The sequence below is a fragment of the Plecotus auritus genome, assembly GCF_963455305.1.
Source record: "Plecotus auritus genome assembly, chromosome: 3".
Taxonomy (NCBI): domain Eukaryota; kingdom Metazoa; phylum Chordata; class Mammalia; order Chiroptera; family Vespertilionidae; genus Plecotus; species Plecotus auritus.
The window spans coordinates 147,696,906-147,717,803 of record NC_137772.1 but is presented as its reverse complement, the minus strand read 5'-3'; the positions used below and the strand labels follow the sequence as shown (position 1 = coordinate 147,717,803).

At 33.6% G+C, this 20,898-nt stretch overlaps 1 protein-coding gene across 24 annotated transcripts in view; it reads right to left on the bottom strand.

Moving 5' to 3' along the window:
- The window catches only part of PPFIA2 (PTPRF interacting protein alpha 2), a 492,483-nt gene that overhangs the window by 39,217 nt on the left and 432,368 nt on the right, over window positions 1-20,898 (bottom strand). For all 24 annotated transcript variants that reach the window (XM_080661577.1, XM_080661567.1, XM_080661586.1 and 21 more), the window contains 2 exons: window positions 19,862-19,955; window positions 283-364 (listed from right to left, as the gene is read on the bottom strand). In XM_080661577.1, the coding sequence (XP_080517703.1) occupies window positions 283-364; window positions 19,862-19,955 (176 nt within the window). The remainder of the gene's footprint in view (window positions 1-282; window positions 365-19,861; window positions 19,956-20,898) is intronic.

Genomic DNA, 20,898 nt, shown 5'->3' with positions numbered 1-20,898 from the left:
AACTAATTATTCTCTTACTCTAGACATAAAGAGGGTGGAATTTAGAGAAACTCCCTTTTATCCACTGGGTATATCCTTCTGCCTCAAGCACAAGAAAGCAATACAGTTAAATTGCAATGTTCACAGGTCCCTAGAAAAAGCAACTATTTCTTTTCTGAGATATTACAGTCTATTGGAAAGCTACTTCAAAACCTGCCTTTACCTGTCTCTCTAAAAAGCAACAACAAAAACAACTACCAAATTAGTGATTGAATCAAGAGCCTTCTGGTTTAATTCTCTTACCTCTAGCCATGCAACCACTGTGGGCCCATCCCACTGGGCAAAAGGTAAGCCCTTCCTTCGAGCTTCCTCTAGAAGTTCATGCCTGAAGTGTATAACAGAGATTAGTTAGATAAAATGGTAAAAGGTGGCTGTGATTATTTTAAATTACATTATTTTTAAATAAATCAAATAATCCTTTATAAGCTTTTTATGAGATAATATAGAATAACAGAATTCCTCCTTCCTTTGAGTAATGCATGCAAACCACTCATTGATTTTATTAGAAATTAAACAGTGACATCTAAAAATAATTTTCCCTAACATTTATTCATTAAAATTCAACCATTAAATGTTAATCACTAAGAAGCTGAATTATATTATCAGCAAGTATCTTATCCCTTTAGCAAGAAAATGGCCCACATCAGCATATTCAAGTACACATTATGAGGTCTAAATGTGGTTTCTTCCATCTGTCTTGCTCGTTTTCCCTTATTATTTCAGTGGTAGAGGAAATGCCTGTGTATAGAGGCAGAAGATAAATTTGGTAATTTTAGCCGAATTCAAAAGATGTGCTTAGTTTTAGAACTCTCTGTAGTCCAGGTGGCTATCTTAGAAGTTAGTTCTTTGATTAGACTACAAAGTTAGTTCTCATTTGAAGAGAACTCTAAAGTAAATTGACTTCTATCACAATGAAGAATGTAAGGTCTGAAATTCAATAATACACTCTTTTCCATTTATAACCACTTCTGTTTTTAATGAAAGCAAAACACTTCAATAACAACAAATGTTTGTTTCTGACAATAAAAAGTTGTAAAGAGCCTTGACAAATGCATCTATAATCACTGTCCCTACTCCTGAGCCTTTAGAATTGACGTCCATTTACAAAACCAATTTGAGTTTGCTTATTATTGACATAGCAAGTTTGTTTTCTTGCTATATATACCTGGCCAGGACTATATTAAAAATGTATGCTCTGTTCCTTAGTATGCTTTGATCTTACACACAAATAATAAAAATATATATAATAATTGGTTTTTTGAGTGTGTATATTTTGTGCTTAGGAATCCATAATTAATATCATATATCAACTCCAAAGTAAAGTATTTATTTTCTGTCAATTAATTGCTTATTACAGTGGACTAAAATATGTTAAAATACATAATCAAAAATGACTTCCAATAGGAGAGCTTTTTGTATTTGCAAAGGATGCTACCAAGAAGTATGCATTGTGAAAAATAAGGAAGAAAACAAAACAAATATTGAAGTTATAGTGGCTGAAAAGACACATAAATCAACTGTTGTTTCAATTGATGGGATAGCAAGAAAAGCATGGATACATTCTGCAAGTAAGCTATTCAACACCTGGCAAAGGCAACAGCGACACGGATGCCCTGAATCCCCAACACTACAAAGGGCTTCCTCACCTGGCTTGCTCTGCCATCACCCACTCCCTCATGCCATCCCTTCATTGAAAACCAGATTCAAATAGCCTAGTCTCACTGTGACTGATATATTGAGAGAAATGGGTTGAAGTGGGTCAACCAACCAACCATCAGGTACTTATTGAACATCTGAGGAAATAGACATGGACCCAGTTTTCCAGGAGGTCCCTGGTTAGATAAAAAAAAGTAAACACACGAAACTGTCTGAAAACATTATGAAATATGCAAATAGGTGTTAAAAATCAGTAATGCATATTCTGAGTGTGAGGATTTCATAAAGGGGGCTAATAGCATGGGAAACAATTGGTGAAGTCTTTGTGGCAACTAAGCTTTGAAAGGCAGGCAGAAAGGAGATAGGGATCGTGTTCCAGGCAGGATAAGCAGTAAGGGCGGAGAGGCAGGAACTGAGCGTGGAATATGTGCAAGAACATTTAGAGAAGATCTCCTTTAGAGTAGACCTCTACAGAGGTGAAGAGCATGAGTAAGAGTTGTAATTTACATACATTATGGAAAGGAACATTGTCAATTATGTGACAGGTGAGTGGCATTAAAGTGGAAGTAACAAGCATACATTTATAACAGTCTTTTCTACATTCAATAAAAGAAAAGAAACAAGAAGTATGCACTCAACACTTAGAAAGCACATAACATTTTCACATGTGAGTTATATGAGTTGTCCAAAAGCCATTTTTAAAAGTTAGAAAACTTTAATTGTGAAAGTTCTGCCTAGTTTCCTAATAAAAGTGCACCACACAAGGTAGAGTGATCCTGTTAAAACTTAAGTCAGATGATGTAATCTCTACTCATAAATTTTCAATTACTTCCTGTATCACTGAGAATAAAGGCCAAAGAGGCTCATAGAATCTACCCTACTCTCTTCATCTCTTTGGCTCATATCACCTGATGACACTGGTGTCCTTGCTGTTACCTGAAAACAGCCCAGGCCTCTTTCTGCCTCAGGACATTTGCACCTGCTATTTCACTCTGTCTGAAATTCTTGTCTTCTCCATCTCCACATGGCTTACTTCCCTACCTACGTTAAGTCTTTACTCAAATGTCACCTTCTCTCTGAATGTCTCTTACCCTCCCTCTCATAATACCCAACAGGCACTTCTTATCCCTATCCCTTGCTTTATTATTTTTATTTTCTAACTTAAAGTGTCATTTATTCCTCTCTGTCATATCCCAACAGAAAATAAGTTGAAAGAAGAGTGAGGTTTCATATATTCTGTTTGGAGGTAAATTTGAAGCATCTAAAACAAGGTCAGGCACAAAGGAGGTTCTTAAAAATAATTGTGAATGTTGAATAGGTAGACAAAACCTTCTATTACGGTACTTTTGTTTCAGTAAACTGCATCCCATAATGTATTTTTGTAGTCCATTTTTTGAGCCACTTTGTCAGAAGTTTCCATTCCAGATGATTCCAAAAGTTTGACCTGGTTTGGGATTCGGGATGAAAATCTGGTTAAGAGTCAATCCAGTGTGCTTAATAATTATTTTCTCTTACTGAACAGATATTTTACCATACAATTTTTTGAAAAATCAATGGACAATGTGGCCCTTCAAAAGTTGTTTTTGTTTTGTTTGTTGTGTTTAAATCGTATACTCTCATAACTTTAGTAAGAGTATGCACTTCAGTTTTTCTTTTAACATCTGTATGCTGAAAATGTATATCTTAACATGATTATTCCAAACAGAACTATATTATAAATCTCAATCAGTTGCTTCAGAATATTGATTAGCTAAATATACATATTTAGCTGCATAAAATGAAGAGTTTCAAATTCAACATTAACATGTTTGACTTGATTTGGAAAGCACAGCACACTGTGATTTTGTGTGTGTGCAATTGTATGTGTTTGTATATTGTATTATGGTGCATTTTTACATGCAGTGCATATAAAAGTCCATTACATATTTAAGCAGTGTTTGATTTAGAGTCTAGGAACACAAGCTAGGTTGTTCAGACTGAAGTGATTTGATTACATTAAAACCAGAGTTCATTCATATTGAAACCTTTTTTCTTCAAGTTGTTTTGAAATGGAAAGCATAGTCTCTGACAGGACATTGAATTTATGTGTGAATCTGAGTTGGGATTTACATAATTTCTTTCTTCACTTGATTTTAAATTTAATGAAAACCATTAAAAATACACACACGCACACACACACACAAATATGATGGTACAATACAATTACTCATGCTGTTACTGAAAACTAGAGGGGTTTGCATTACCTTCCATTAAACATTTTCACTGTGTTCTGTTCGCCCAATTGGGGACTTACTAGAGGAACATTGGTAAATTTTCAGATTATTTGCATACCATTTAGACTAGATTACTTTAGTACTTCATTTAATTTAAGCCCTCTTTAACTCCAATTTGAAGTTTCCAATTTCCATACTTCTGAGGTTATTCATATTTTCTTATGCTGTTGTGAGAATTACAAAGTTGAGAGTAATATTGGTGAGTACAGAGCACATGCCTAGGTCACCTTAGTCACTCAAGGGAATGCAGGAAATAAGTGGGAAAGTTGGGGCTTAAGTTCTTGTCTTCTGACTCCTAATTCAATGTTCTTTCCACCCCAAAATTTTGCACAACACTGTTTGTTCTATCTTCTCCTGACATTTTAGCCACCTAAGCTTCCTTTTAGCAACTGTACTAAGGAAACTATTTTGATATCCAAAATGTTTAAGTTTCAGGAGCATGTGCGAGACAAGAAACTGCATTTTAGAATTAAGGCAATTATATTGGTTCCTTAAAGTCCATAAATGGCAACACCTTATTCATTCATTATTTTTCAAATTTCATTCAAAAGAGATACAGAAATGAAGTTTTATTCCTTGGGATTATTTTCCTTATGAAACTTAGAAATCATTAAAACATGGAAGACCAATGTTAAGCGATGACATGAAAATAATATGCTTTAAAATCTATTGTCAAGGTATTTATTAATTTGAAAATGTAAGTTTGTACAACTTGCATTTGGCCAGCATAGCTAAACAGCACTCTAACCATAGCTTGCCTTGCATTTTTAAGAATACCTATTAGAGTTTTCATTAGTATTATGAATTTCCTAACTGGAGTAAATATTGCATTGTTAATTAAGTAATAGTAATAACTATAATTTGAAATTATAGAAGAAAATAAAACAAATATAAACCATGCTAGTGAACTAAGTATTATTATAAAGCACATGACCTTATATCAGTATAAAAGATATTCATATAGCCAGTTACTAAAACTCTCCACAGCTTCCTGGATAATTGCATAGCATAGGAGCTATTTTATTTACTCCTCCCTCCAACTTTTGGCTTTGCATTTAAGAGCAACATGTCTGCCCATCTAAAGTGTGTTAAATAGCTCCCCCCAGGTTACCAATGCAAAGTTTACACCAATGTAAATATTTTATAAAATTATGCATAATTTGTTTTACATTGAAGCTCGATTTGTTTTAGGAATAACTAGTATACTCTAATTTAATTCAAAAGGTAAAATTTGAAACTGTAATCTGGATAGTATAAATGTTTAAAGCCTTAAAAATTAACCCACATACAGGAAACAATGGAAAGAACACAAAATGAAAAGTTTCAACCAAAAATAAGATTGACTTTGGAACCTGAGTATAAAGGTGCTACTGGGGGACATCTAGCATTCTCCCTCTTCGTGTAAGTGCAGTTGTAGTAATTGACAAAAATTCTCTCTTGACTACAATGTCAATGCAGAACCGCAGAGCACTGGGAAACACACAGGTAGAGTTGGTCATGCAGCATAGTTGAAAATACCCAAACAGCCTGCAAGTGAATGCCACACTAACTCGCAGAGAATGACTTAAGAACTAGGGGAGATGATGTCTGGATATCTGTTGACATGTGTCTAAAAGAACCAAAACACAGTTGCCTGGAAGGCCAACATAATTAATTCAAATATGAACATTTCTCTGAACCAATGATTCCTTTGATGCTGTAGAAATAAATACACTTCCCAATTTTTGTTTTTGGTCAGAGGCAGTGCAGCTTGTGTTACAACTGAAAAGAGAAATACTAAAGATAAAACAAAAAGAGGATGATGCTGAAAATAAACATGTTCACCAGCCATGGTGATTCAACTTACCCAGATGTGCTTTTCATGAGATGGAGAAGGATGGATGGAAAAGAAAAGCACACAAATGTTAATGCATACATTTCAATTCAAAGAAAGCCGTGGAATAAAATAAGAGCATTATTTCAGATGTGTGAAAGCTCAAATATGAGAAAGATATGGTGTCTTATTGTTATTTCACCATGACACACATACTCACTGCGTCCAAAAGCATGACCAGCCTGAGGGGAGTTCTAATAGTTGACCAGTAAGTCTGTCTCTTGAAAATGAGCCACTCTGAAACATGCGTGACCACATTTTCCCCAGCCTCTAGTATACCCTGGGAGGAAATCAGGCACCTGTCAAAGGACATTCTTTGCCTCAGTGCACTCCTGGGTTATTTTACAAGTAGAAGCAAATAACTCACTGCATGGCTTATACAGCCATATAAGCCTACTGTTAGAGCTCCAGAAGTACAGAAGACTTCGGAAGACTTCCGAAGAGGCAGCAACTTGAAGAAAGAACTGGTTTGAGCATCAGAATGTCTGTATTCTAGTTTTCACACATGATTAGGTCAAAATAACTAGAAAGTTCTGACCTTGAATTTCCTCAATTTGGGGCAAAAATACATTTGTGCATTCCAGGTCCATAATTTTATTATTCTATCAATTGCTATAATAATCAGTATTTTTTATATTTGTATATAGATATGTGCTAGTAATCAGAACATGAGAAAGTATAAAATAATTATATTATTCTTTGCTTGCCACACTACTTCTTCCTTTATCTGAACTGGCAGAATAGTGTTGAATTTGTGCCAATTGAATCTCTTTCAACAGAAACATTTATTTGAGCAGATCTTTATAAATATTGCTATGAGGAAAAATAATGAATGAGATTGGTTCATCAATATTATCAGAAATCACCACAAAAACAACATTGATTTAAATGTAGTGTTTGAAGGAGCCCACCTGTTCCCTGGATATAGTAGAGGCACTGGGAAAATATGGAATTTAAATAATTCAACAAAAAGCCATGGAAATATTATTTAAAATTTTCTAGACAAGCATACTAGACTAAATATTAGAAAAAGAAAACTTTTACTACAACTCATAAAATATATTCAATGTAACAAAATATGAAGAAGTTCCTATCTCAGAAAAAAGGCAAATCAGAGTTTTCTTGATTATTGTATAATCATTATAAAGAAAAACTTGTCGTGGCAATGGAACACCCTGCACGTGCCTCCTCTAAACGCATTCATTCAGAGAAACCATGTATTACTTTATTAAATGAGCACTACAAGAAGTGTATATTCTTTGACCTTAGTACCAGAACAGCTGGGGCAAGCCCTTTAAATTTTCAAAGAAACAAAAATAATTGTCCAAACAAGTTGGCACCACAATGTCCTAAGCAAGTTAAATCATACTTTTTACATCATACATACAACAAAGAAAATTAAAACCAAAAAGAGATAGCTTCTAAGTGATAAAGGTGATTTTCCTGTCAACATGCCTGTGAACTTTTTTATGAGCTTTGAAAACAAGGCAATTTCTGAGCTTTACACAAAAACTGGCCCCAAAATTTGGGCCAGTTATTACCATGGACAAAATTATCTTCCATAGCCTACCAGTTATCTAGAAATTGCTCTCCATTAAAACAAGCAGGTTAAATCTGCACAAAGTAGAATATTAATATTCCTCACATCTTCATTTATAATTTTTGAAAATAGAAAATTTGCACCAATAAAAATACCTTAAATATAAAACATGAGAAATAATTAAAACAAATGGGAAACACAAATAAAAAAATATCACTTTAAGTTTTACTATATTTCTTATCAATTTGTGTAAGTTATCTGTTTTCTTATAGTTATTGTAAACTTTTATCTCCTCCATAGTCAATTAATTTAAGAGTCACTTTGAACAGGTATCTCACTTTAGAATATTAAGTATTTTAGCTCATGACTTTCTAAAATATATCTTCCGCAAAAAACAGAAAGCTAATAGTCATAAGTAACTCAGATATTTTTGTGGTAATAAATTATAAATTTGTATCAAAGATATATATGCAAAGATAAAGTGTTTAATTTCTACTATAAAAATTAATACATTCTTTCCTACAAGCAGTTATTTGTAGTTACATATAACCTCATTATTCTCCAATCCAGATTGCCAAGGTTATGATAATAGCAAGAGAGATTCTGTCAAGAATAAATGTTCTTTAGTTAAAGACCACTGTAAGTAATAGGCAAATAAATTTTAATTGACATAGAAAAGAGCCGGTTAATTACCATCTAATGAATAAAATCAAATCCAATTATTGGCATAATGTTTTCCTTGGGAACATCAGCACAACAAGAAGACATTACCAGCTAACACATGTGTTATATTTCAGAACAGGCACCTTACACATCAGTTGTCTTACTTTCTCTTTCTAGATCACCTATTAAATGAATGGGCTTTCACCTGTTCACGAACAAGTCAACTGTGGATGTAAAATAATTCATATTTCACATGAAATAATTCACTAAATGAGCTTTACATGTATAATTTAATTGCCTCTGGCTTTTGAAGGTTCAAGTTGATAAGTCAGAAATATTTTTAAATCAATTATTAGCACCAGAGTTAGGAGTGAATGGGTAATAACTGGAGTGGAAAAGTGGAATGAAGAAAGGATTTTTTTAATAGAGTAAACTTGAGAATGTTTGAATGGTGATGGCCATACACAGAAGAGAACAGAATTTGAAGATCTAAGAGCAAGTAGTAATAGGCTCAACATAACTGAGAAAATGGGAAGGGATGATCTTAAGTAAGAAGACAGGAGCCTAGTTTCCTGTAATAATAATAAAAAACAGTATTAGGGCAAGTGTTAGTGTGCATTAGACAATAAATAAGTCAGAGCACTCAGCTGTTCCCTTTATTCTCTTTCTAAGGTAGAATGTGAGCTCATTTGCAGAAGATCCACGTTTAAGCAGAATGGAGGTCTCTAACAAAAGTTGCAGAGAGTAAAACTGGTGAGAGGAACATATCAAGATTACTGGGCAGCACTGAAATCCTAAATGAAGCTGGTGCAAGTTTCCTTGCTGTAATTTTCTCCAGAAGCACAAAGGATCCCAAATATAGACATGGAGAATAAAAATTCAGTGGTGGCTGTGTTTATGACACATGGCTATGAGCAAAGGAAAGAGAAGTAAAAAAATTTAGGAATGTTTGGTTGCGTTGAAATTATGGACATGGAATCTAAGCTGAAAAGGGAAAGAGGAGAGGACAGAGAAGGGCTAATGCAGTGTGCAAGAATAGAAGTCTATAAATACGACAGTGGAAGAAGTCCATAAAGCATGTTGAAAGGAGAAGACTCTAGTTTGAGAGGAATGATATACTTAAATCAGTACTTCTGAAATAGAATGACTCGGGATGACGACAAGATTCAGAATATGACCATGGGGAGTTAGTTGGAGTAGAGAATAATATTGAAAGTGATGAAGCTCTGAAACTTAAAGGCCAGGCTGTGATGGGGTGAGCTCCGTGGATATAAGAGCACCCCAGGCTAATGGCAGGAATGGCTTTATATAGAAAGTCAGATGATGGGATACAGATAAAAATAGATAGCCAAGCACATTTCTTCTAATCCTTGTATATGAAAGCAAATGGTTCAGAAGTTTTAAGTATGGTTCATCATGACACTACTTTAGTATTTTCTTTAAAGTTAATACTGACTTCAAATAGCTTTTGGAGATATTTTTAAAAGAGGTTAAGAACCTTTATTCTTCTAAGAATCTTGTTATTCATTTGCCTAGCAAACTTAACTCAATGAAGCCCAAAATAAAACATTTGATATTGTAGAATTAGAAAGAAGCACATTTAATGGTATGTTTGTATGTACATATAACATAAAATATACATATATACACATACATATATATTTTTGAAATAAATGTATTTTGGTAAAGACATTTTATTATTATTTTTTAAATATATTTTATTGATATTTTACAGAGAGGAAGGAAGAGGGATAGAGAGCTAGAAACATCGATGAGAGAGAAACATCGATCAGCTGCCTCCTGCACACCCCCTACTGGGGATGTGCCCGCAACCAAGGTACGTGCCCTTGACCGGAATCGAACCCGGGACCCTTCAGTCCGCAGGCCGACGCTCTATCCACTGAGCCAAACCTGTTTCGGCTTGGTAAAGACATTTTAAATAAAACCCTGGCAATAGGACACGAAGGCTCACTACTCTTCTTAGAAATGTGAAGACAAGGAAAAGAAACTTGCTTCATGAATGGCTAATTTTAAATAAATATGGAAACCATATCTTCAGTGGTCTTATGAAAAATACAATACAGAACTAATGCAACATCCTATATTTGTAGAAACAAATATGGAGAATTCTTTCTAAATTAAGATGTCAGCAGTTATGCAAATGTACCTTAATTAGTGACAGTTTTTCTTTTTAGAAAAGGAATGAAATTATCCTTGTTATTAGACACTGATTTTGTAAGTTTTATTGGAATAAATAATGTTAGATTGATTTAAGCACACATTTACATTTTTATATTGGTTATTTATTAGTGATAATTACTATTGTTATATTAAGCTTTGGAATATTATGTGGGGTTAATTATATCAGAAAAAGTCAGTTATATACATGGCTAAATTTTGTGTTTTGAAACTACCTATCTTTGTCTTGGTTTGAATATATTTGTTGATCATTTTGAAGGAGGGAATAAAGTTGGGTAAGAAACTATTCTCTAGAGGAAAATATATGTTACTTTTTCAGAGTATAAAGAGAATGAGGTATTTTTTTTACTCCCTATATAGACCATTTTAAATTATATAGAGATTTAAGGTCCAGCTGAAAGACTGGACTACATATTCTTTAAATTGTGGCCTTATCCTGAAGTCCTACCTAATTCAGATGTAATCTAGGCTCAGGAGATCTGCACTTTTGTGAACCACAGTGTCTGGAAAGCTACATTTCCTCATGTGTGGAAGGGAATAGCAGTTTCTACCTCAAAGGCGTTGTGAAAATTAAGATGTAATACAACTTAAAATGTATAGAATAATAGTTGGAATATTATAACTGCTTCATGTGATTATTAAGTATTATTTAATACATATGAAATATATTACTATCATTACTATACAAAGGATGGAGGAGGAAAATGGAACAGAATACATGCGCACTAGGATATAGGAGTAATCATAACAAGAGCTAGATATTAAGCATATTAAGACCATAGAGTGCATGATCAGAAATACAGGAAACAGAGATGGTGAGATAAATAGAGACTAGATAATGTAGGAATTTATGGGCTACATAAAGGCATTTGGAATGTATCCTATGGCTGCTAAGGAATGGTTGGGGAATTTTAGGCAGGCTACAAAATATGACTTAGAGCTCTTTAGCAGAAGTGTGAAGAGTAGATTACAGGAAGGCAAGACTGGAAGTATAAAGATTGTTTTAAATGGTATGAGAAAGAGAAGAAAAAAATCAACATGCTTGAGAGATTTTTAAAGAGCTAGTATATGGAGTGATGGTACATGAAAGTGATAGGAACACAGAGGTGAGAGTGATTGATAGTATACAACAGAGGTGATAGTGATAGTGGTACATCAAGGTGCATAGAGGAAGAAGGAAAAGGGAGACTAGGGATGAAACCCAGGTTTCTGGTTTGGTCTTCTGTGTAGAGGTCACTGCCCTAGTGCCTGTTCCATTTTCTTAGGTTTTCTTCTTTCCCACCCAGCTTCTAATCGCACACGTAGTTATTCAGAAACTCTAATTTGATTGCCTACAATATGCAGCACTGCAAGTGTTTAAAAAAAGCAGAGGTTCTGAATCCAGTTCTCCGAATTATATAGATCATAATAAACCCCAGGGCAGGGACAATTTAAAGAGTGTAGAACCCAATTTCACAGCTGAAATTTGAATCTTCCTTATCATAATCTTACCACATACATATGCTTGGCAGGTCCATATTGGACAGAAACGTGAGAAACAACTCCAGGTGGTCAATTCTTTCTTCTCAGACCTGTGATCACTATCGGTTCTCACTTAGACTTAGCTCAAATTTGTTTGTAATAAACTCTGCTTTTGGCCCAAGATTTTATCACTAAGCCTTAAAGAACACGTCTGCTTGGCAGCATCTGGATCTTTGCTGTCTACACTCCACATATTCCTAGTTATTTACTAGTATAACACTCCGTGGAGAAATGGTTTGGTGTCATTTTGCTATACTGGTCATTTCCTCTGAATATATGCTGCCTCAAATACATCTGCTTCAAGCTTATTTCCCAGAAATTAACACAATATCTGGCTATCATCCAGTCAGTGCATAGATTTTTGGCCTTATTAATTGCTTTTATGGATATTGAAAGTCATTAACTTCTTTGCCAGACATTGCTAATTTATCATTTTTGCAGAAAAATTTTCCTTAGGAGCTGAGGTTACATTATACACATCCTCCTACACACAAATAATATGTATAGTAATGAAATGGATATAGAATTATATAATTGCCTTTATTAAACTTCATCATGTTAGATTTGGATCTAAAGGTCTTCCTTAAACGAAAGTATTTATGTAAAAAACTCGACTATGTCTTCTAGCTTCAAGCTTTCACAAAACTGTTATTCTTATTTAAATCATTTATAAAAGTGCTGAGTTGGCCACCTATTATTTCACTCAGTCATCATCAATTAAATTCTCAGCCCCTCTGATTACAACTGTCCCATCAGTTATAATAAGTGCATTTTATTAATCTCATCCCATGTTCAGAAGTATCTTTTAAAAAGTATATGAAATACCTTGCTGAACTCAACACATAGTGTTTCTACAGCATTTTTCCTCTTCTGCATGTCTAGAAAACTTAGAAAATTTTAAGGGCACAGTTTATAGTTAAGAGACTCCATTTATTCTTGGTGATGATCTGATAAATGTTTAATCTTTAGTTTGAAAAGTAACAGTGAGGTGAACCAATCTTTAACTTGGATAATATCTTTTAAATAAGAACATTAGGTGGCTTTAGGCTTGTGGTATTTTTCTTATTCTGTTGGAAGACCAGTGACTTAGAGAAGGGACAGTGCCCCCTGAAATACTTAGTGCAATCATTGTCTTCATGTCTGTCTCTCTAATATCAATCAAGACAAACAATATAAATGTATTTAGAAAAGGTCTTTCTTTCAGTACATGTAGCTATCTTGAGTTTTAATTTCCTATTACTAATTCTTATTTTACATTTTCTATGGACAGAAAATATGAAGAGTTTCTAGGGCTTCTGTTTTATTTCCTCTGTAATCTCTCTATATATAAAAGCCTAAAAGACTGGCCTATTGTCAGACCATTCAACTGTCCAACTGGTAGCTATGACATGCACTGACCACCAGGGGGCAGATGCTCAATGCAGGAGTAGAAACCACAGGCATGGAAACATGGAACAGACTGATGAATCTCGGAGGGAAGTGGGAAGGGAGGAAGGTGAGCAGAGATTAACTAAAGATCTTATGTGCATACTAGAGACCTGGTGCACAGGTTTGTGCACCAGTGGGATCCCTCGGCCTGGCCTGTGCCCTCTCACAATCCGGGACCCCTCAGGGGATGTTGGAGAGCTGGTTTCGGCCGATCCCCACAGGCCAGGCTGAGGGACCCCACTGGTGCATGGATTCCTGCACCGGGCCTCTAGTCTATTAATATTGTACTGTAGGTTCAAAACAGCAACTCCATTCTTTCTATATGTTTTTCCTTCCTAAATAGATAAAATATATAGAGAGAGTACTTGGTTCCTTTAGCTTGATTTTTCCTAAGAAATTTCAATGTATATGAGCTTTTAGCCTTTGGATGTTACTATTTTTTAGGTTCCAGGGAATTCTTACACTGTCCTTGTTTGGAGCCAGGCAGGACTATCCATGATCAGATGGCAAGGCCATGATTGTTCTAGGTTAGTGCAGGTAGAGAAGACACACTTCTAGAGTTCCAACAAGGAAGTCAGGACACATTTTCTGAGAGAGAAATATTGAGAACCTTGTGTTTAGGTTCTGAAAAATTCTACACTATTAGATCCTTTTGAGTTGGTTGCTCAGGAGTGTTCCCCTATAGCCATGTCTGTACCTAAATGAACCCTTGATGACAGCTAACTGAGCCAAGTGCAAATATCTTTTTTTATATTTACAGATGCTTCACCTAGGAATTTATAAACGTGAAATAGAAGATATGAGTATTGACAACACTCTAGAGAAATATTTCATACTTGGTTATTGTTAAAATTTTGAAGTTGTCCTGATTCTGTTGTTTCTGCAATCTCTGAGATCTCTAATACCCTACTAGAGAATCCCCCTTTTTGCTTCATCTCACAAGATTTAGTTCCTTTACCATGCTTACAAAATAGATATTTGTGGGGCAAGTGAAGACATTTACCTTCCATATATACAGCATTACTTAGATGGGAAAATGTATTCAAAGCCTCCAAAACATTAATTAACCTCTGAAGCACAACCTGTTTTTAAATTTAACTTGGCATATAGGCCCTTAATAAATATTTATTAAGTGAAAGACTGTCGTGGAATTTCTGTGATACCTTTATGAATATTTTCAGTGACATTTGTTTTGCTTAGAGATAGCTAATCTCGGAACCTTCCAAATACCAAAGATTAAAAGTGCAGAGTCTCGAAACACATTATTGATTATGCACTGAAGGAGACCCTTAGGATTGCAATGGAAATAAATTAACTAAATCTACAGAGCTTCACTTTTATGTCTTTGAAGCTCTAACATAAAGATTCATTGATAGTGATTAACTGTGACTGCCATGCTCCAAGGATAAACTCTTCTCTGAGGATGCTGCTGATATCTGGGTTGGAATGTTAATTTAGTTTTAATGATGTTGAAAAATTGATTTCAAATATAAAACCCATATTTATTTGCTATGTTCAGGAGAACATAGCAAATAAAACATATAATAATATGTTATCTATATTATAACTAAAGATTAAAAATGATAAATTAGTCAATATATTCATATTCATTTGCTATCTGTATATGAATTCATCTCAAGATACAGATTTCAGCATGAATATATGGTTTTTGTAAAAAATTGTACAGTGTTAAAATGTAGGGGGAAATGATAGCAGATAAAAAATTGATATAAAATTTTCAGAATTTATATTTATGGAGATAAGTAACCATCCACTGGATATACATGAATTTTAATGTGTTCACTGCCTGTCAAGGACTGTCCAAATGCTAAAAAAGGTGTAATGCTATGAAACAGATAACTTTATCTTCAATGCATAGTATCTATAAAAATTAGTTTCTTGGAAACAAAGTTGAATCTAGAAATAAAAGTCCTTTAGGCCAATATGTGTAAGATAGTCCAGTCTAATAAATCTTCAGATTAAAAGTATAAATTAGAAAAATGAAACATAAAAAAATTTGATTATAAACACACTTATAGCATTTCTGAACCCCAAAGATAAAGAGAAAAATCTTAAACTTTCAGAGAGAGAAAGAGAGTGTATAAAGAAACACTACATGTTAAATATGAAAGAATGACAAGCAATTGACAGTGGACAAAACTGGAAGCAAGAAGAGTAATACTTTCAAAGTTTTGAGGGGAAATTATTTTAAATCAATAGTTTTACACTTCGGGCAATTATCAACTAATTTTAGATGTAAAACATATTTTCAGAGCTCTAAGTATTTAGGGAGTTTGCCACACATCCTATCATCACATTCCCAGAGAGGTGATATGGATAATTGGCAGTTAAATATATTCCAGGAGAGAACATTAAGGTAAGAAATCTGGTGAGACATTAATACAAAACATTTGACATTGGTATTTCAAAATGTTCTTCTTTAGGAAAAGATGTTAATGACATAAAATTTAATCTCCTTCCTTGTGAGTTTATGGTCCTTGATTCTAGATTAACGTATTGATGGACTCGGGATATTGTAGATGCTATTCTGAAGGAGGCGTGGGACAACACTTGTGCATCCTGGAAGCCTTTGACTATCCAGCTCTTTCTGTGTCAGGTAAGTTTATCAAATTTGGGGATTCAGTTTTAGGAAATCCTCTTTTTTCCATATACTTAAGTCAAGTTCTAATAGCTCTTTCAGCAATAAAGCTGGTATTGTGATCTCTAATTGTTTGACTCTTTTGTCTAGAATCAAAAAGATCTTAAACTTTAGTCAAAGAGCAGAGCTTCTATTTACTGAGTCCTAAAAGACCACATCTATATTCTAAGTGAAATTCAGGGATTCATGGAGTCAAAAAACATTCAGAAATTGAGGTTTTTGATGTGCCAGACCATGTAAGTTTTTGGCCCTACAGTGGGCCTTTTATATCATGCAATTATTTTTTGTAGCTGTGGTTGACCAGCTTGAACAAGTAACTTTAGGTGTTAGCCTAAAACATTGCTGGAAAGCTAAGAAAGGGAAATACATTCTTGAAGATTGGGTGACAGGTATAAAAGGAAAGAGGACAAGTTCTTAGGTCCTGTTGTTTGTAATGTGAGCCTCAGAAATAGAGATGTTTAGTTTGTGTTAAATCAGAAAAGTGTTTGTAGTCCAATTAAATCAAACAGAAGCTGATGGACAAGATCTCAGAGAGTAGTGACCCTCCAGAGGGACTTGACATCAAGAAAATTATGAGAAATCATATTTTTAATACAGAGATCTATAATAAGAATAAATGACTAAATCCTTAAAGATTAGGAGCTATACCACGTGGGCTACAGAAAAAAATGGACAAATTTTAAGGGTGAAGGCCAGAAAAATGAATGTAAATTACTCAACGTGGTTCTGTCAGTTTGACACAATAATTATTGGTATTAGCAGCACTCTACATAAACCTGCTGGAAAAAATTAAGGAATTTAAGTTTTAAAGGAAAGTATAACAGAAATAAGGCATAGTAAATGTGAACCTTAATAATAATAATAGATTGACTTAGGCTAGGTTAGATGTTCTGATGAAAGAATAGCACCTGTGTGATCATACCTAACTCAGAAAGGTGAAGGTTGATAAGATGTTTTGAATAGTGGGTGCTTTAGCAGATCCAGTATTGTTGATTTTCTATTTCTCATCATTGGACAATAGCTAGAAACATAAGAAAAACAAATGCCTGTACCATAAAGAAAAGTTAAACTATAATAAAGTAGGAACACAGATCTAGTAAGCTGTTCTAAATCTTGTGTGCTCAATTTGCTGGATGGTAAATGTACCTCAAATTAGACTTTTCTTTGGGACTGGCAACATTACAAATTTCTGAACTTTGCAAAAATTCAGAATGTCTTGAATATTGCTCTATGAACGTATGGTTTTTAAAAATGTGCCATAACTAACATCTTTAGAGAAAATTATTCACAATTAAATTAAAAATCACAGATTGTCCATTTTAACTACCTGATGTCCTAGAAAAGTTAAAAATAAAATTTTTCTACAGGTCTGCCAATTCCTTAAGAGACTAATGGATCTCTGATATCAACTTTGGGACAGTGAATATCGATCAAAGTACTTTGTTCTGGAATCATTATTTTTTTGGCCAAAGACTAGAATAAAAAAAATTGGTAGGAAACCATGGTCATAGCAACTAAAATGTATAACTCATAGTGTTCAACTTTTTGAAAGAAGTTCCATTTTATGGTTTTGTTTATCTTTCTAATAAAATGTACTTGAATTATTTTCCATCCTGAAAGAAAATAAATGCACATGAAAATTTAACACAGAAAATTGTATTCCTTGAAGCACATTTAAAAAGAACAGGGTATCTTTAGAAAAAAAGAACAATGGAATTGTTTCAATAAAATTTTAAATACTTTAGAAAATTTAAGAATAATTTAACTTGTCTATCTTATATAATTCATTACATGAAAACACTTCACCCTTTAGTAATCCAGAAACCACAGTATAGTGTCATGCAAGTCCTGAATAAGTGTTAGCACTATATATACGTCTCACACATCCTGGTTATATATTTATGGTCAGAGGGTTCTTGCTATGGGATAAACAATAATAAAAGAAATACTATCTTCCATTGATTAACTTCATTGAATTCACTTTAATCCAAGTACTATTATTCTATAGAAAATAACTAATAAATTTTAGCTTATATTAAATAATGCTTTCAATATTATTATTATATTAGTGACAATATTCTATTTAATACATTTTAAAATCATATTTTGCTTAAATATATTGCAAAATAAACTCAAAAGTCAAGCATAGGAATATTTTCAAACTCAATCCAGAACTAAAATCAGCTTCTGCCTATGAGGGTATGTAGGATTTGAAAAACAATTCCATAACATTAATTATGGAATTGTTAATAATAGATAATAATAATAATAGATAATATGTAAAGTTAATAATAGATAATAATAATAATATATATATTTTAAGATCATTGTATAATTGGGATATTTAACTTTAGTAGCCATCAAAAGAGACATTTAATTTGGTCCCATAAAAAAAAACACACAATGAACTATGTAATGCATGCCTCAATATAAGCCTTGTATGCAATGTGAAAGGTGGCCAGGTTTCCATTGTATGTAAATATTTCATTGAGAGAAAAATTAAATATAACTTTAAAAAATATATACCTTCATTTATTTCAGAGAGGAAGGGAGAGGAAGAGAGAGAGAGAAACATCAATGATGAGAGGGAATCATTGATTGGCTGCCTCCTGCACGTTGGACCAAGCCCACAACCCAGGCATGTGCCCTTGACTGGAATCAAACCTGGGACCTTTAGGTCCACAGGCCGACGCTCTATCCACTGAGCATACAGGCTAGGGCAAAAAATAACTTTTAAGAGAAGTAAAGGAGGTCTATTAGCCAGACTGGGTTTTGACTCTTCTTATTCCTTTAGATGTAAAGTAATTTTCAGAGAATAAAATTAAAAATCCTTTAGACTTGAAATAAATTTTAAAGAATCTACCAAAGAAGATTTTTAATTTCTCTCTCTCAACATATAAGCATAAAATTGAATATAACAATCCTTGATAGGAATAAATAAAAGTAAGAGATTTCAAGCATATTATGGTAATGTTTAAATGTATATTTTGAAGTATAATTAACTAAAGAAAATGTTTGCTAGTATGGAATGCTACTGAACATTTCATTGTATTTTAAAAATAAGTTTTCAATGTTACTTTTATTTTCTGCAGAGTATTTCTACTGAATTTGGATAAATACCTAATTTTTATAAATAGCAAATTAATGAAACAACTTGGCTAGTGAGTTGTTCTGCAACTTTTAAGTACATATTTCCTCCTTCTTAGTAAACATCTGCAATGCAAGTGAGCTGGCAACATATGAAGTAAGCTGATTAGTCTGAATGTTATAACCATGAGAGCATCTATGTTAGACTCTCTGTTACAATGATGACTAGAGCCATGAACCGTTGCGGAGTAACCAGCCAATAGATTCTGGAATAAAGAGAAATTCTTTAGCTTTTAAAAATATATTCTAAAGGTGCTATTTCCTCACTGAAAATGTTATTATGTATTCAAAAAATGTTATTTATGGATCCACTTGCTTTCCAATAGCTGGTGGGACTCAAAATTTGCCAATTTTGCAAGTTACTTAAATGTTCCATATTATATGTGAATGAAAAGATACACTATCAGTTTCCTGACAGATGCAAAACAATCTGCTGCAAGTCTAAAATAAGTTTATATTCAATCATTCAGAGAAATTTCTCCTTTTAAATATTCCATTTTAAGAGGAGATACTTTATCATGAGAAGAAACACAAAGATGAATGGCATACTCTCTCATTTTATCATACTGATATAGTACTGAATGTCACATCAAACAGACTATTACATTATTTGTAAGGCTTCATTTAAATATTTTAATATATTTGTGTTTTGAAATAACACAACTATATTTAGAGAAATGTTATTTCAAACTCTAGCCTATTAGAACAAGGAAACTCGAGCACTGAATAGTTTTAGGAAATACCAGGGCAATATCCATCAGTCAGTTGTTTTCTTCCAACTAGCCTCTTTTTAAATTCCCTATAAGCAATGAAAAGGTGTAAATTAAAGTTTAAAAAAGGAGGGTAAAAATCTCCAAACCTACTTTTTCTTCAGTCTTCTATCCTTCTCAGCTTGAGTTCCAAGTTTGCCTAACCCCAGGGACTCCTGAGCCGCAGCTTCAGTCTCCATGAAGCCTCCTGTGAAGAAGTAACTATCCACATTAGATTAAACATATTGTGTCAATTCTGCAATTAAGTTCTAAAAAATTTATTTGAGCAACTGTTTACTACCACACTTTCTCCTCACCCCCCACACACATTTTTTGAATGTGTTTATATTTCCAAACCAACATGCATAAACATACACTGAGAGAATGAAAAAAAAATAGTGCATACTGTTACACTATCAATGGTAACTCAGAGCAACATAAAACATGTGGCCTGTATACTGATAAACACATGAATATGTAATTTGAAAGTCTTGTGATCTCTTTTTAATAAAAAATAAGAGCAAATATTTGTGGAGTATTGAGTTTTTCAACATTTAAAGCTTTTTTTTTTTTAAGTGTTTTTATTGATTTCAGAAAGGAAGGGAGAGGGGGAGAGAGATAGAAATATCAATGATGAGAGAGAATCACTGATCGGCTGCCTCCTGCATGCCCCCCACTGGGATCGAGCCCGCAACCCAGGCATAGTGTCCCCACCAGGAATCGAACCGTGACCTTCTGGTTCACAGGTTGATGCTCAACCACAGAGCCACGGTGGCCGGGCAACATTTAAAACTTTTAAAAGACTTCTTATATAATTGGGTTAATTGATAGTCCAGTGAGTAGAAACTCAGGTGTATGTCTTCAATTCCAAGTCAAGAGAATGGAGAGGCATTCCCTGATTTCTAAAAGCTTTTCACTTCTAGCTTCTGGAATCCTCTTTTGCTCACCTGCATGATCCCTATACCCAGTTTAAACCTTACTTCCAGAATTTCATATGTTCTGGCAGGTTTTGTTTTGCAAATTTTATAATACCTGGAAAAAATTCTAAGTCTATTTTCAAAAAGACCCTTGAAAGGATTCTTTATATCCAGTAAATAAAAAAAATTATTTGGGTTAGTGGCAATTTTATTTGCTTTGGAGTATATAAAATA